The sequence below is a fragment of the Mercenaria mercenaria genome, chromosome 15, assembly GCF_021730395.1.
Source record: "Mercenaria mercenaria strain notata chromosome 15, MADL_Memer_1, whole genome shotgun sequence".
In the NCBI taxonomy this organism is placed as follows: Eukaryota; Metazoa; Mollusca; class Bivalvia; order Venerida; family Veneridae; genus Mercenaria; species Mercenaria mercenaria.
Window position 1 is genome coordinate 60,201,708 of NC_069375.1, and position 16,220 is coordinate 60,217,927.

At 34.6% G+C, this 16,220-nt stretch overlaps 1 protein-coding gene across 1 annotated transcript; it reads left to right on the top strand.

Moving 5' to 3' along the window:
- The first annotated feature begins 9,497 nt into the window (after positions 1–9,497).
- On the top strand, positions 9,498–16,010 carry LOC128549106 (degenerin mec-4-like). The gene is made up of 3 exons (XM_053525360.1): positions 9,498–10,232; positions 10,674–11,081; positions 12,386–16,010. The coding sequence occupies exons 1-3, from the start codon at positions 10,103–10,105 to the stop codon at positions 13,378–13,380; spliced, it is 1,533 nt and encodes a 510-aa protein (XP_053381335.1). The 5' UTR covers positions 9,498–10,102; the 3' UTR covers positions 13,381–16,010.
- Positions 16,011–16,220: the final 210 nt, after the last annotated feature.

Genomic DNA, 16,220 nt, shown 5'->3' on the forward strand with positions numbered 1-16,220 from the left:
TATTTATAGAACCATGTCAGGTAAATCATATTAATGAAATTAATCCGGCAGCATACAATATAAAAGGTACAATACAGAATTTAATTGATACAATACGGATTTTTTTCTGCCTGATAATATTTAATTGTAAAATACAAATCATTTTTACAGAATTCATATAGGTGTATAATAAATAGAAATATTACATTTCCCCTCAGAGGGAATGCCTTTTAAAAGCTTGGCATATTCCGTAAATCTCCTATTAATAGGAAGGACTATTTGTGTGCGGTAAGGATATGTGTCCGTTAAGGGAATGTGTAAGGTTAAGACATTTAATACTTTGATAGTGTGTCTGTGTTTGAACAATAATAATTTTTCTTCACTGAATCTGAATAATTTCTTTGATTGTCCAGCTTTCTTGTATGTCTTTTTGTGAAACATGTACAATAACAGTGATTGTGAAATAGAGGTATCGTAAATGATTTTATATTTCTGGTAGCTGACTGAAAAAAGTTTTAGCTAGTTGATTGATCTTGCTTTATACATTGTCGCATATATTTTCAGGCCATCACATATCATCGCAATCATTTTACACAACATCCTCGCATCTTTATGGCAATTGCTTTACGCTGGATGTGGATCACCTAATTGCCAAAGGTAGTGGACAAGAAAATAGCCTGTTTGTGGTATTTCATATAGAGAAAATGCAATACCTAGAGGAAATAACTTCTTCTTATGGTGTGCGGTTAGTCTTACATGAAAAGGGTACATATCCAATGCCAGTGCAGGATGGGATAACTCTGAGTACTAACTATGAAACACACATAAGTATGCGAATGACAAAAATCAAACGACTTGGTGGAAAATATGGAAACTGTACTTACGGACTTCATTTCAAAGAGAAATATAACGTCACTTATACTGTCCCAATGTGTTACACACTCTGTGAAGTAGAAAATGTTTTATTAGAATGTAATTGTAAAGCGATGTTTTCTCTAGAATTTATGAATATCTCTGCTAGAATTTGTGACTTTGACAATGACACAAACTGTTTAGATAATGTGAAGAAGAAGATATTTGATGGCCAAATACAATGTGGGTGCTTCAGTCGCTGCGAAGAGGAAATTCTTACTACAACTTTGTCTGGGAGAAAGTGGCCTCACAACAAATACTTATCTAAAGTCTTGGTAAAAGAGACTTGCAGAAGGAATATAAGTTTAATGGCAAATGTATGTGCTTTATATGAGAACAATTTTTTGATAATAGAGTTACCCAAGAGGTATATAACAACATATCAGACAATTTTCTTGCTGTGAACATTTACTTTGAAGACCTTCATTTCGAAGAAATTTCTGAAGACCCATTGTACAATCCAGTCAGGTTTATGTCCGATATCGGTGGGGCGATGGGTCTCTATATCGGGGCTTCTGCTCTAACGTGTGTAGAAGTACTACAACTTCTATTAGAGGCAATCTTGTTTCTTAGACGTAAACGGAAAGGCCAGGCCCCGGACGGACAGCCGGAACAAGTAAACAATATACATGAACATACTTTTTGATTCTCCAAATACGTTCCTGTGCTGAATTATGTATTCAGACATTCTACAAGTCTGTGTAAAACCTGTCGATAATAAAGCCAAAATTGAAATTATTAAACATATCAAAAATAGCCATAATACAAACATGTACATTTCACACTCTGAGGTCAGAAACCACCAATGTTTCCATAGACTTCTATTATAACATAGGCTTGTACGGCCTTTCATAAATTGAAACATATATGTCCAATCACATTCTAATTCTACCAAAATAACGAACTAAACATCTATCAGTAGAAATTCTTAATCTGAGTAATTTTCATAAATGAATAACATAAACCCCTGTTTTCACGGTTCGCATGGCGTGAGAAAATTGTGTCTTGAAACTATTTTCAATACGCATTAGATATAGCATAGGTGTTAATGTTAATAGACATTCTAACATGGTTCGATTTGTTTTTCAGTTAAACAAAGAAGAAAATCAAGCTCTATATATTCTGCGATAAACAACGGTTGACGCGCGGACCGGTAAAAGAGCATTATGACGTCAATTATGACGTCATATTGCCGCATGACGTTCGATACATTACTCCTCAGGTAAACGAAGTCCAGTATAATATCTATAAAAATATATCAATGAACATGTCAGAATGAAAACAATCAAGGCCTTCTTGTTATTTATCGTCTAATTTACCACGGTTCATCGTTCAGATGCTTCGGTATTTAACCACTCGGGCTAACGCCCTCGTGATTCAATTCCTACGCATCTGAACTCTGAACCGTGGTAAATCAGACGACAAACAACTCTAAGGCCTTGATTATTTGTTAAATAAAATATATTAAACGTACTAAAAGGGTTCAACGTTTTGAACAAATGACACATTGGGCTTTTACGTAAGTGACAGTCAGAACGGACTAAACTAGCTTTACCTTATTCACAGGTAAACGAAAACCTTATTCCCAGGAAGTTCCATTTACTTTTATTTAAACTGGTGATCTCTGACCTATTGAAGAGACTTTGTAGAAGACGTTGTTGAATTGACTTTGTCTATGATAGGTGAAGAAAGAAGAAATTGTTGTCGTTATGTAAGGATTTTTAATGTTGTTATCAAATGTTGAATAGTTTTATTTCAGGAAAGAGATTTAAACTAGCTTAAAGATTTCTTCTCTGTCCCGTTTGTAATTTATATGGGTTTCAGTTTTGTATTCGCAAACATGAAATGAATAAATAGTGTTTAAGCTATAGAAGAAAGACTGATGTTGCAAAAAGAAAGAAAAAAGCAAAACCGAAACTGTAACATGAAATAAAATGTAATATTATATATGTTTCCTTCTACATTGAATTATTAAACTTGTATTTAGTTTATATATTGTATCCAATTTGTTTAATAAATTCAATATGAACAGAAATGTATCAAATACCCTCTTTAAATTGATATATGCTACAGGACACATCAAGGACTATGACGATATTCATGAAAGAGAACAATGGCAACCTGTCTATGTATTCGGTGGTCGTGGTGATCTGCTTACATTCAAAATTAAAAATAAACTAGAAGACGCTTTTGCAAAAAAGCGCATGTCTCCCCCAATGCAAAGTGGTATAGGCAAGAAGTCAATAGGAGTCAGGAGTGAAAGTCAAAGAGACACCGATGGTTGGCTGCAATAGGGATCATCTACTTGGCATGTCCAGTCATCGTGCTAAGTTTCAACACTCTTGGCCTAGTGGTTCTCAAGTCACTGTTCAGGCTCCTGTGACCTTGACCTTTGATCAAGTGACCCCAAAATAAATAGGGGTCATCTACTCTGCATGTCCAATCATCCTATTAAGTTTCAACATTCTAGGTCAAGTGGTTCTCAAGTTATTTTCTGGAAATGATTTCACATGACCAGGCCCCTGTGACCTTGACCTTTAATAGACTGACCCAAAAATCAATAGGGGTCATCTACTCTGCATGTTCAATTATCCTATGAAGTTTCAACATTCTGGATCAAGAGGTTCTCAAGTTATTGATCGGAAATGGTTATCAATGTTCAGGCCCCTGTGACCTTGACCTTTAACGGAGTGACCCCAAAATCGATAGGGGTCATCTACTTTGCATGAGCAATCATCCTATGAAGTTTCAACATTCTGGGTTGAGTGGTTCTCAAGTTACTGATCGGAAATTGTTTTCCATGTTCAGGCCCCTGTGACCTTGACCTTTAATAGAGTGACCCCAAAATTAAGTGGGGTCATTTACTCTGTATGTCCAATTATCCTATAAAGTTTTAACATTCTGGGTCAAGAGGTTCTCAAGTTATTGATCAGAAACGGTTTTCCATGTTCAGGCCCCTGTGACCTTGACCTTTAACAAAGTGACCCCAAAATCGATAGGGGTCATCTACTCTGCATGACCAATCATCCTATTAAGTTTCAACATTCTGGGACAAGTTGTTCTCAAGTTACTGACCGGAAATGTTTTTCAATGTTCAGGCCCCTGTGACCTTGACCTTTAACAGAATGACCCCAAAATCGATAGGTGTCATCTACTTTGCATGTACAATCATCCTATGAAGTTTCAACATTCTGGGTCAAGTGGTTCTCTAGTTATTGATCGGAAATGGTTTTCAATGTTCAAGCCCCTGTGACCTTGACCTTTAACAGAGTGACCCCAAAAACAACAGAAGTCATCTACTCTACATGACCAATCATCCTATGCATTTTCAACATTCTGGGTCAAGTGGTTCTCTAGTTATTGATCGGAAACGGTTTTCAATGTTCATGCCCCTGTGACCTTGACCTTTGACGGAGTGACCCCAAAATTAATAGGGGTCATCTACTCTTCATGACCAATCATCCTATTAAGTTTCAACATTCTGAGTCAAGTGGTTCTCTAGTTATTGATCGGAAATGGTTTTCAATGTTCAGGCCCCTGTGACCTTGACCTTTGAAGGAGTGACCCCAAAATCAATATGGATCATCTACTCTCCATGACCAATCAACCTATTAAGTTTCAACATTCTGGGTCAAGTGGTTCTCTAGTTATTGATTGGAAATGGTTTTCAATGTTCATGCCCCTGTGACCTTGACCTTTGACGGAATAACCCCAAAATTAATAGGGGTCATCTACTCTTCATGACCAATCATTCTATTAAGTTTCAACATTCTGAGTCAAGTGGTTCTCTAGTTATTGATCGGAAATTGTTTTCAATGTTCAGGCCCCTGTGACCTTGACCTTTGAAGGAGTGACCCCAAAATCAATATGGGTCATCTACTCTCCATGACCAATCAACCTATTAAGTTTCAACATTCTAGGTCAAGTGGTTCTCTAGTTATTGATCAGAAATGGTTTTCAATGTTCAGGCCCCTGTGACCTTGAACTTTGACGGAGTGACCCCAAAATCAATATGGATCATCTACTCTTCATGACCAATCATCTTATTAAGTTTCAACATTCTGGGTCAAGTGGTTCTCTAGTTATTGATCGGAAATGGTTTTCAATGTTCAGGCCCCTGTGACCTTGACCTTTGACAGAGTAACCCCAAAAACAATAGGGGTCGTCTACTCTAGCAGCCCTACAACCCTATGAAGTTTGAAGGTTCTAGGTCAAATGGTTCTCCAGTTATTGCTCGGAAATGAAGTGTGACGTACGGACGGACGGAAGGACGGACGGACGAACGGACGGACGGACAGAGCAAAAACAATATGTCTCCCCCAGAGGGGGGAGACATAAATATATCAGTTTGTTATCTGAAATAACTGGTTTACAGTTCCTATTGCTTTGGATATCTTTACCCGGTAAGAAAAGAATTAAGTTATCTGTATTCTTCGCGAAATACTTAGATATATCCATCGGAATAATGACACCCCCATTCCCCGAACCTGGACAATACCCTCGCTCCATTTGACCGAGGCGAACAAAATCATCCCTTTCAATAGCAAAAAGTTCATTTGTAAATAAGAAGTCATGCGTTTCCTTGTGTGTGTGTCTTTAATTTAAGGTGCTCTGTCACATGTTTCAGGCATTTTTTGCTTTCATATTTTTGTTAGAGTTTTATGAAAGGAATAAAAAGGTCTCTTGCGTAAAGATAGTTCTTTATCAAAGTATATGGTGTATTGTCGTTAACAGACTGTCTTGATTACTTCACGGTACATTCACATCAGGGTGAAAATGTTTAGAAAGCTGTATATTTCTATTGATTCAATAGAATTTCCAGTTTATCTCTTCCATTTGATATAAAGGGTGATAGTTCAACAATCTGGATCAGAAGGGAAGTTAAATAAATTAAACTGAGATTTCTGAATGAAATGTTCTGTAAAATATAAGAAACTTTGAAAATAAATAAAGATTATAGCTAATATGGTATAAAGTTTTACGATGTCTTTAACTTTTAAACTTAGTCCATCCTTTTAGCTCAAAAGAAAGAGCTGAGATGTACGGATCGCGGGGTTCGTGAGTAATGGCTATGTTTTAAAAAATATATATATTCCGTCTGAAATCCTCTTATTCATGTGTGGAAGTTGGCGCTTATTTGCTGAGAACAGGTACCAGTTTCCAGCAATACCGAAAAGGTTAATTGCGTTATATCAATAAAATACCGTTTCAAATAAATGTAATGTGTGTCCTTTTAAACCTTATGGATTTAAAGACTTTCTTGTTCGTATTTTAGCACACATGTACCATTAATCCTTACCATGCTATATTTTCAAAATGGATTGGTCCATCATTCAGTTTTGGCAGTACCACTTATTATTCAAAGGGGTGTTCACTGAAAATTTACAGACTGCATGGCGAACAGTGCAGACCATGATCAGACTGCACGGATGTGCAGGCTGATCTTGGTCTGCACTGGCCGCGAAGGCTGAATCACTTGTCGACAGCAGGCTAAAGGTTAAATTTTACTAATCTTTTTATTACCAAAGTTAATTGCAACAGTTAACTATACGTACAATATATGTCGTTAGATTAAAACCTGCGTATACATACAGCCAAACAAGGCTGATACAAAATTGTTTTATTATAAAGAATTTAAACAGTTTTCAAAGTTTTCAAATAACATAATTATTTACTTGCAATAATTGTTCTTGTATATGTTATTCATAGTATTGATTATGAACAGCAATTCTAAAACAAAGAGAAGAAAATAAAAACACCCTGGATCGTGGGTTTATAAGTTTAATTCCCGGGCTAGGCATTTGTTTCTACGTTACGAGTTAATAAAGCACTTTGTAAAGCACTTTGTATCTTAAATAAGTTGTCCTTTATCTGTGATTATGTGGAGAAGTTGCTGCTTCCTTAGTACGTACTTCCCACTCTTCGGGGAGTGAGTAAAATATGCAGCAGAACAGAAACAAAACCTTGGCCTGCAACTAAACCCTTACGACCGACCGTAGTGAAAAAAAACCATAATCATATACACTTGCTGCAGTTTCATATATGAGAGATTGGGTAAAAAAATCCCAATTATGGAATTTGTTCGAACCTTGTATATGAACTCAGTTTCATGTTAGAAAAAACAATCATAGGTCAGTTATCTGCCCTTAAAACTGGATTTGCATATTCAAGGCTAGGTATCTCCTGAACAAATATGGTGACCCTATTTTTTTTTCATAATTCTATTTCTAAAATGACACTGTGCTCAATTACAGAGATTAATAAAATTCTATTAATGTTTTTTTTCCCAAAAAAAACTGAAAATACGTCCTTAAAACGTCACTATTAGTCCGTTTGTTTTTGGTTTAACGCCGTTTTTCAACAGTATTTCAGACATGTAACGGTGGGCAGTTTACCTAACCAGTGTTCCTGGATTCTGTACCAGTACAAACCTGTTCTCCGCAATAACTACCAACTTCCCCACATGAATTCAACATTTGGCACAAATTGCGGTTTAGGGTTTCTATTAGGGTATGAAATATACGTTTTTAAGGACGAAACATTTTTACACGATTAAACATTTCATGCCTAAAGGTAAACTTTATAACCGCTTTACTTCTGTGTAAAGATAGTCAATGCCCGATGGTCAATAAAATATTTTATCTTCAGATATTTACTTCGAATGAAGGAAATTCATACCAGGTGTATAGTGGACGCAACTTGACCCCGATGGTTGACCTTTGCATTACAATACATAATGAGGCACAACCTATTATTGAAAAGGTGTGTATGTAAAACACGAGCTGCACGAAAAAAAAAGGAAATATAAACTTATATGAATACAAATTAGTGTATTTGAAAGTTTTAACTGATCAAATGTAAGTATATATATTTTGATATTGCAATGTATACAAACTTATTCAATATAAATATACATGGCTACCCTAAGCACCCTTGATTACTATAATGAAATAATCGATATGAATAATCAGTCTAAGGTCAACCATCGCGGTCAAGTTGCGACTACTATATTCGTTTTGCATTATTATATTTATTTATTGCCTATGTAAGTCTACATAATCAAATGACATTCAGTATCAGTCCATTGTTAAAGATAATTCGAGTTTTGTGGGGTAGTACACATTTATACTGTGATTAGCGATGGATGTATAGTGTGTACTATTTTCAAACTTTTTATGCATATTACTGTAAATCACACAATTTTTGCCTGCTACCATTCGTTCTCTACCTCTGATTCATGTGGGGCAGTCGGCAGTTATTTATGGTGAACAAGTTTGTACTGGTACAGAATCCAGGAACACTGGTTAGGTTAACTGCACCCCGTTACTTAACAGAAATACTGTTGAAATACTAGCATGGCGTTAGATCGAATGCAAACAAACAGATAAACCTCGAATAATTAAGCCTTACTGCAATGTTAAACATTTCAGTAGTTGAAAAAATCAATCCAACAATTTCCAGTTATTTTTAAGAAATATTAATTAGAATTATTTTATATTAAGGTATGAGATCACTAATGGAGAACCTCCTTTTTGAAGAGTATTCGTTCCTACCATAAACCTACTTTTACTGCAATTCTTAGGTGGTTCAAACCCCACTGGGACATAAAAATTTTTTTTGCTTATTTTCCTTTTTTCTAGTAAGATTTTACTTTTTTAAGACTTATTATTGATTTCTTGTACAAAAATGGAAAAAAAGATTAATCTTATAAGCGATTTCTTTGTGTTCAAAGTGAATTTACTACTTAAACAGAAGGGATAGAGTTACACATCTTTAAAAATATTGAGTTACACGCGGTGAAAGTTCTCTATTTTGCTTCACTCTTAGATTATATATTGTGAAAGATATTTAGGTAGGTTTTACGTCTGCCCTAAGATTATTTTGAAATGGGGTAAGCAAAATTCAAAACAGAGCATTCGACCTTATTTTTTCAATGCTGAAGTATGAATTCTGTCTCATTAAATCCGTTTACTTGAGGCACCATAGAAAAAATGATATTGACATTTTTATTTTGTGTTTTATAATTGTTTACCAATAGTTCGATGTTTCTTTTATTAAAATTAATGGTAAAATGAGTTCTCTGCAAACGTTTTGGATAGTGGCTATCACTTTGAAATTTGTCTCTGCTTGAGCTTGAGGAGATACCACAAGTTATACAAAATTTATAAAAAATGGCACGGTAAAAATTGTTTAAAAATTGCAAAATAGTGCAAGATACGGTTACCTTTCAGAATATACCAAGCAACGGCCATTTTGTAAACATTACTATTAGTGCTCTAATACCTTAATCAAAACGATTTTTGTTAACCGATAACTGCGTTATGATATCAATATGATAATACATTTTCAAATTAAATCCAATTACCTGGAGATAGTGGTTGTTTATACATTCATTATGTACGTAAATATCATGTATTTAATATTACTAGCTGTATTAAAGTTTCATACGACCTAAAAGCGTCCAATCCCCTGTTGATGGTAATTCATTCTGGCGGTGCGAGTATTCTCGCGATTTATGATGCAGCCGATAGTTCCAGCAAATGGAAATGGAAATTGAAAGCACATTAATTTCATTTGACGGAGAGATAGTCATATGTAAAAGAAAGCAGAACAGAAAGGACGGAGGACGCGAATTCAAACAAAAGAGAATATTAGAAAAGAAACAGACGTTAATGCGTGAGCAGAAGCACACATAAAATACAGACGAAAAGAAGCATAAATTATATTAATATGTGAATAGGAGCAGTCGTGGGGAAAAAAAACGAATATTTTAACAGAAGCAGTCGTGAAAAAAAATCAAACGAATACGTAAATAGAAGCAGACGTGAAAATATCAAACGAATACGTGAATAGACGCAGACGTGATAAAAAGTGATGACATGGATAAAAGCAGTCGTGAATATAATCAGAGAAAATTTAAAATAAGAGGTAACTGTAGTGAAGATGGATTTACAGACTGATCATAGGCGGTGTACTTACAGTAGAGTTAGAATATTGACTTCTTTTTAGGAAAACTAAACTTTTACATGCAAATAGAGCGAAGTTGGTAACTAAATGATTTATTGATGAAGACGCTTTTTAAGCAGTTTATTCAGTAAGCGTCTATGCAGTGAATACATAGATCGGGTATTATATGATTTCACACAAAAAACGCCAAGTTACATTTCTGCTTATTGTTACTTCTTCGTCCTACTTAACATAGCAATCAGCGATGGCAGAGAAGGAAACATTTAAAACGGTGATATCTGAATTAGGAGAAACAAGCACTTTACATGGAATTCCAAAGATAGTTTCTGCCCGATCAGTAGCAACGAAAGTTTTATGGTGCATTATGTTGTTGGGTAAGGGCTATGAGTAGATTTGTGTAGGTTTAAGATAAAACCGTCCTCTAATTATTAGTTGTATTAAAGTTAATGAGCGGTCTGAAAGTGTGAGAGCAAAAGATCAAACCTTCAGGAACCCTAACTTAATTTTGTACTTACTTTGTGTCTGTAAGTTTGCCTATTGTCTAGTCTCGAATATTTTCGCTCTATCATCGTATCATTTTTCCACCAATATTATCATTTGTGCATGTTGGCATTGGAATATTTTGTTTAGAAGCTTGCTGTCTGTTGAATACCTGCTTTTCTTTCCCTAAAAGGTATGACAGTTTCCTTGCAATCGTTTCATTTTGTTTCTATATTTCCAAATTGAATCCAAATATAAGGGTAATCATATAGCATTTATTTAAATGACGAAGAAGGGTGTATATGTCTAGATCTAATTCAAAGTTTTACTTTCAGGGGCTATTTGTTTATTTTCTATCCAGCTGTATGAGTTGTGTGACGAGTACTACAACTATCCGACAAAGACTACAGTAAGAATAAAGTATCGTCCACTTCCGCTTCCGGCTGTTACGCTCTGTAACATGAATCCTGTCAAACGAACGGCTATTAAATATTCTACTATGCACAGTTTGTATTTATTATATTTCGCGATAGAACATCAAGAAATGTTGAAAATTATGCGGATAATTGATAAATTCACCGGCAAAACATACTTCGAACTACACAATTCGTTCAACAACACGTGGGAAAGGTTTGATGGATGGAAGGCAAGAATGCTTGCAGAAATACAGACTTTATCACTACAGGACCGCATTGAAAAGGGTCATCAGTTAGAGGATTTTATTCTGGCGGCTTCATTTGCAGGTAGCGTTGTAACTTGAAACGCTTTAAATAAAGAGTAATCTTTAGTTATTTGATATTGTTCTGTACAATATGGCGATATATTGGATGAGTTCAAAAGAATATTAGTCCAGATATACCCCGTATTGTACAAGTAAATGTCTTCGAGTATATATTTCATGTCGATTTTTCGTGTGTACAAAACAAAAGTCAATACAGGTGACCGGAACAAGTGTACTGAGACAATCCTCCATACAAAGTTTTCGGCCTTACACTTCCGCTTTGAAAGCATTTACCTCGCCCGGTTTTGTTCAGATTACTGTAAAAATGCTGCAAACTTAGATACTTATGAAAATGCTTTAGTATTATCGTCCTTTAAATTGAAATGACTCGTACACATCTTTAGGCGAAAGTACTTTTTCTCTCCCTTTACCAATATCTAACACTTATTTTCACCCATTCAAGTCATAACTGTGGGAGAGTTTCTTTAATATGACAACAAAAGAGCAAATTTGAACAACTTTAAATGAATTTTCTGAACTCGTTCTATTCCTACTTCCGACCTTTTTGTTCGTGAAGGGAAAAAAGATGGACGTTAAATTTTTGTAAGGCTTATATTTTTATTTTTGCAACGATTATTTTAATCATATCTTGCTATTTTGTTTTCTTCGATTTATTTTACTTGACGCTATCCGTCATTTGAATTAATTATAACTCTCTGTAGTTTTACACGATATGGACATAAAACTTCGAGGAGGTTGACAGAGATGACATAAACGGCAACTCTGTGAAACATATGAACGAAGTATCGAATTTCGTGCGGATACTTTTCAGTTAACGGCTTTAATCGGTACGCATACTTCCTGTGGAATAATATCATATAAATCATGAAGATATATCGTTATGAAGTCAAGTTGTGCAGTTGCAAATCGCTAATTAGAAGAGAAAATTATGTTTTTAATAATAGTATGCACGAATTGATTAGAATTTAATAAAGAATGGCATCATATATAGAAATATTACATTTCCTCTCTTCTGTAAGAAGAACTGTTTGTGTGCGGTAAGGACATGTGTCCGGTAAGGAAATGTGTCCGGTTAGGACATTTAATACTTTGATAGTGTGTCTGTATTTGATCAATAATAATTTTTTTCACTGAATCTGAATGCTTCCTTTAATTGTTCAACATTTGTATGCCTTTCTGTGAAACATTTACAATAACAATGATTAAATAAATGAACCGCACATAATTTTATGTTTCTGGTAGCTGAATGGAAAGTTTTAGCTAGTTGATTGATCTTGCTGCATACAATATCGCATATATTTTCAGGCCATCACATACCATCGCAATCATTCTTTACAACATCCTCGCATCTTTACGGCAATTGCTTTACGCTGGATGTGGATTACCTCATTGCAAGAGGTAGTGGACAAGAAAATAGCTTGTTTGTGGTATTTAACATAGAGAAAATGCAATACCTAGAGGAAATAACTTCTTCTTATGGTGTGCGGTTAGTTTTACATGAAAAGGGTACATATCCGCTACCAGTGCAGGATGGGATAACTCTGAGTACTAACTTTGAAACACACATACGTATGCGAATGACGAAAATCAAACGACTTGGTGGAAAATATGGACACTGTACTTACGGACTTCATTTCAAAGAGAAATATAACATTACTTATACTGTCCCAATGTGTTACACACTCTGTGAAGCAGAAAATGTTTTATTAGAATGTGGTTGCCAAGCAATGTTTTCTCTAGAACTTATGAATATCTCTGCTAAAATTTGTGACTTTGACAATGACACAAAATGTTTAGATAATGTGAAGAAGAAGATATTTGATGGCCAAATACAGTGCGGGTGTCAAAGTCGTTGCGAGGAGGACATTCTTACTACAACGTTGTCTGGAAGAAAATGGCCTCACAACAGATACTTATCTAAAGTCCTAGTAAGAGAGACTTGTAGAAGGAATATAACTTTACTGGCCAACGTATGTGCTGTATTTGAGGATGAATTCTTTGATGAAAATTTTAACCAAGAAGTATACAACAACATATCAGACAATTTTCTTGCTGTGAACATTTACTTCGAAGACCTTCATTTCGAAGAAATTTCTGAAGACCCATTGTACAATCCAGTCAGGTTTATGTCCGATATCGGAGGGGCGATGGGTCTCTATATCGGGGCTTCTGCTCTAACATGTATAGAAGTACTACAACTACTATTAGAGATCATCTTGTTTCTTAGACGGAAATGGAAAGACCAGGCCCCGGTCGGACAGCCGGAACAAGTAAACAATATACATGAACATACATTTTGATTCTCCAAATCCGTTTTTCCCGTGAATTATGTATTCAGATATTCTACAAGTCTCTAGACCTTATATGGTGGTATGCACAAATGTGGTGTTGTAAAATCTGTCGATAATGAAGCCAAAACTGAAATTTCTAAACAAATCTAAAATAGCTAAGATGCAAACATATACGATCAAAATCGCATTTCACACTCTGAGGTAAGAAACCATCAATTGTATTTTTCCATAGACTTCCATTATAACATTGTGGCCTGTATGGCCTTTCATAAATTGAAACATGTATGTCAAATCACGTTCGTAATTCTACCAAAAGAACGAACTAAAAACCTATGAATAGAGATACTTTATTTGAGTATTATTCACGTGAATAACATAAACCCCTGTTTACACTGTTCACATGGCGTGAGAAAACCGTGTCATGAAAATATGTTCAGTACACTTTAAGTGTAGCATTAATGTCAGTAGATACAATAAAATACACTAAACGTACTTAAGGGTTCAAAAATGAAAACAATTTCCCACAGGTGAAATCTACTAAAGTTGGTAAGAACTGTTTTAGGTATGCAGCCGCTGTATAACTCTATAACTCTCTCCCTGAATCATTCCGACAGTCATGTAATTTTGGTCAGTTTAAATCATTGATGTCTAATTGAAATGTAAAGACTGTAAATGCTCAGCCTGTCACAAATAAACAAATTCAAACTTACGGAGTCATGGGCTGCATGCTTAAAATGACTATTCTATGTTGTTATTATTCTGATGTATGCTAAATATGTAATAGCGACTGTTTCAATCCTGGTATTTTTTGCTTCTATGCTAGCATGATTTTCCTTGTCATGATAAATATTTTCTATTGTCATATATGTTTGAATGTCTGGCATATGTTTTTAGCAGCCACTACTCCTGCATGTATTTTGCCTTCTGTTGCTGCCTGTTTCATGATTGCTTGAGCACAAAATTTGGTTTTGATTTTAGATACAAAATATATGTACTTAAAATCTGGTTTATACTGTGACCTCTCCGCACTCAAAAACTCATGTTTTGTGCATTTGGTTAAAAATATTTAAGTTCGTTTGGTGGTACATTTACCTACACTCGGTGGTGGAGTCGATAATTATATCACTTTTAATAAGTTCTCATGATTTGATGTTTGCTTCTTTATAACCATTTCTTTGTTTGTCTTGTCTTTTAGCAATTTGATTATGCAATTGGTGCAGATAAGGATAAATTATGTAATCTTAACATAATTATATTTCAATAAATAAATTAGTATTTATGAATTATGCAGACCATTATGTGGTAATGTGGTAATTTATTTTAAGCTATATACAAATGGAATTACTTTACTAACAGCTCTTATATATTTGTTGGTAGTTGTTTGTACTTGTTTTCAGTAGTCGGGTAAAAAAAGCTCAGTCAGAGCTTATATGTTGTATTGTTGTATGTTTTGCCGACTTAAAATAAAACTTCTCTTATCTTATCTTTATCTTATCTTATCTTAAATGACACCTCGGGCTTTTTTGCTTTAGTGGCTTTAGCGACCAACCAGGACGGGAGAAACTAGCTTAACATTATTCACAGGAATACGAAAACCTTATTCCCAGTAAGTTCTATTTACTTTTTTAAATTGTTGGTATCTGACCTATTAAAGAGACTTTGTTGAAAACGTTTTCGAACTGACTATGATAGGTGAAGAAAGAAAGTTGTGATCCTTTAAATCTTCGGTTAACCTAGGTTTTGACCATGAAATATTTTGCTTTTGTTAATATCTATGTGATTTTACTGTTGTGTATTTTAAAGGGGCATCCTATTAGGCAACTTAAGTGTAAGTTTTTAGTTAATTTAGCCGGTATTAATAAAGTTATAGGCAAAAACATATTGCATATTTTTCCTACTCGGAAACACATACATGCTCCCTAAATGCATATTGTTTTTGTTTTATTTTACCAAGGTAATTTTATCTTCGATGTGTTGTAAATAGATTTCTCAACATTTTTTGTAAAGTTTGTGGATATAACATTTTGTAGTTTTAGAGAAATCGTGAAACATGTCAATTTGTTTACATTTTGCTAGTAAATTTCTTATGCAGCTAGAGTGATTTATCAAAAACATTAATCGATATTTGTCCGGACCAAGTTATACTATCATGTCAAGGATGGTATGTTTAGTGATACTGAATTTTGTTGATATTTAAAAGTCATGTTCTCTTGTATCCCTTTAAAATTGATGTGATGTGAACATCTAATATTGGCAGACATATTGGATATTTTTGACAGAATATGTTTGTCAATTCTTTGAAACTTAATTTAAGTACACGTACTTTTAAATTATTGTTATTTGTACTTTGAAATATACTGTTAAAATGTAGTTTTTCCTCTAGTTTATATGTTTTTGATGATATTCGTTCTATTTCTTGCATTTAGTGAGAACAGTTTTGCATGTATGGGAAAATGTCATCGACAAATCGACTGAAATGTTTATGCATTTTATTTTGAATTATTAGTTGTGGAATTTTCTGATAACACTAACATATATTTTTAAAGAAGTAAACTTTAGAATTGGTGTATATATTTATTTGTAATTGTGAATCTGTGGTTGTGAGTAGACTTTAGCTTTAATAGATTTATAAAACTGAACTTACTCTTGTGTCTTCAATTAATTTTACAAGTGTTAACCTTCCTATTTATAACCCTTGGGTGGGCTTCTGGTCTTGTGGTAACACGCTTGACTGTCAATCCAGAGGTCCGCAGTTCGAATCCCGTCGGCACTGGAAATTTCTGAGATGCTCTTGAGTGTCTCCCACCTAACTAGAGGCCTATACTTGTTCTTCCCAGGAAAGACGGCTT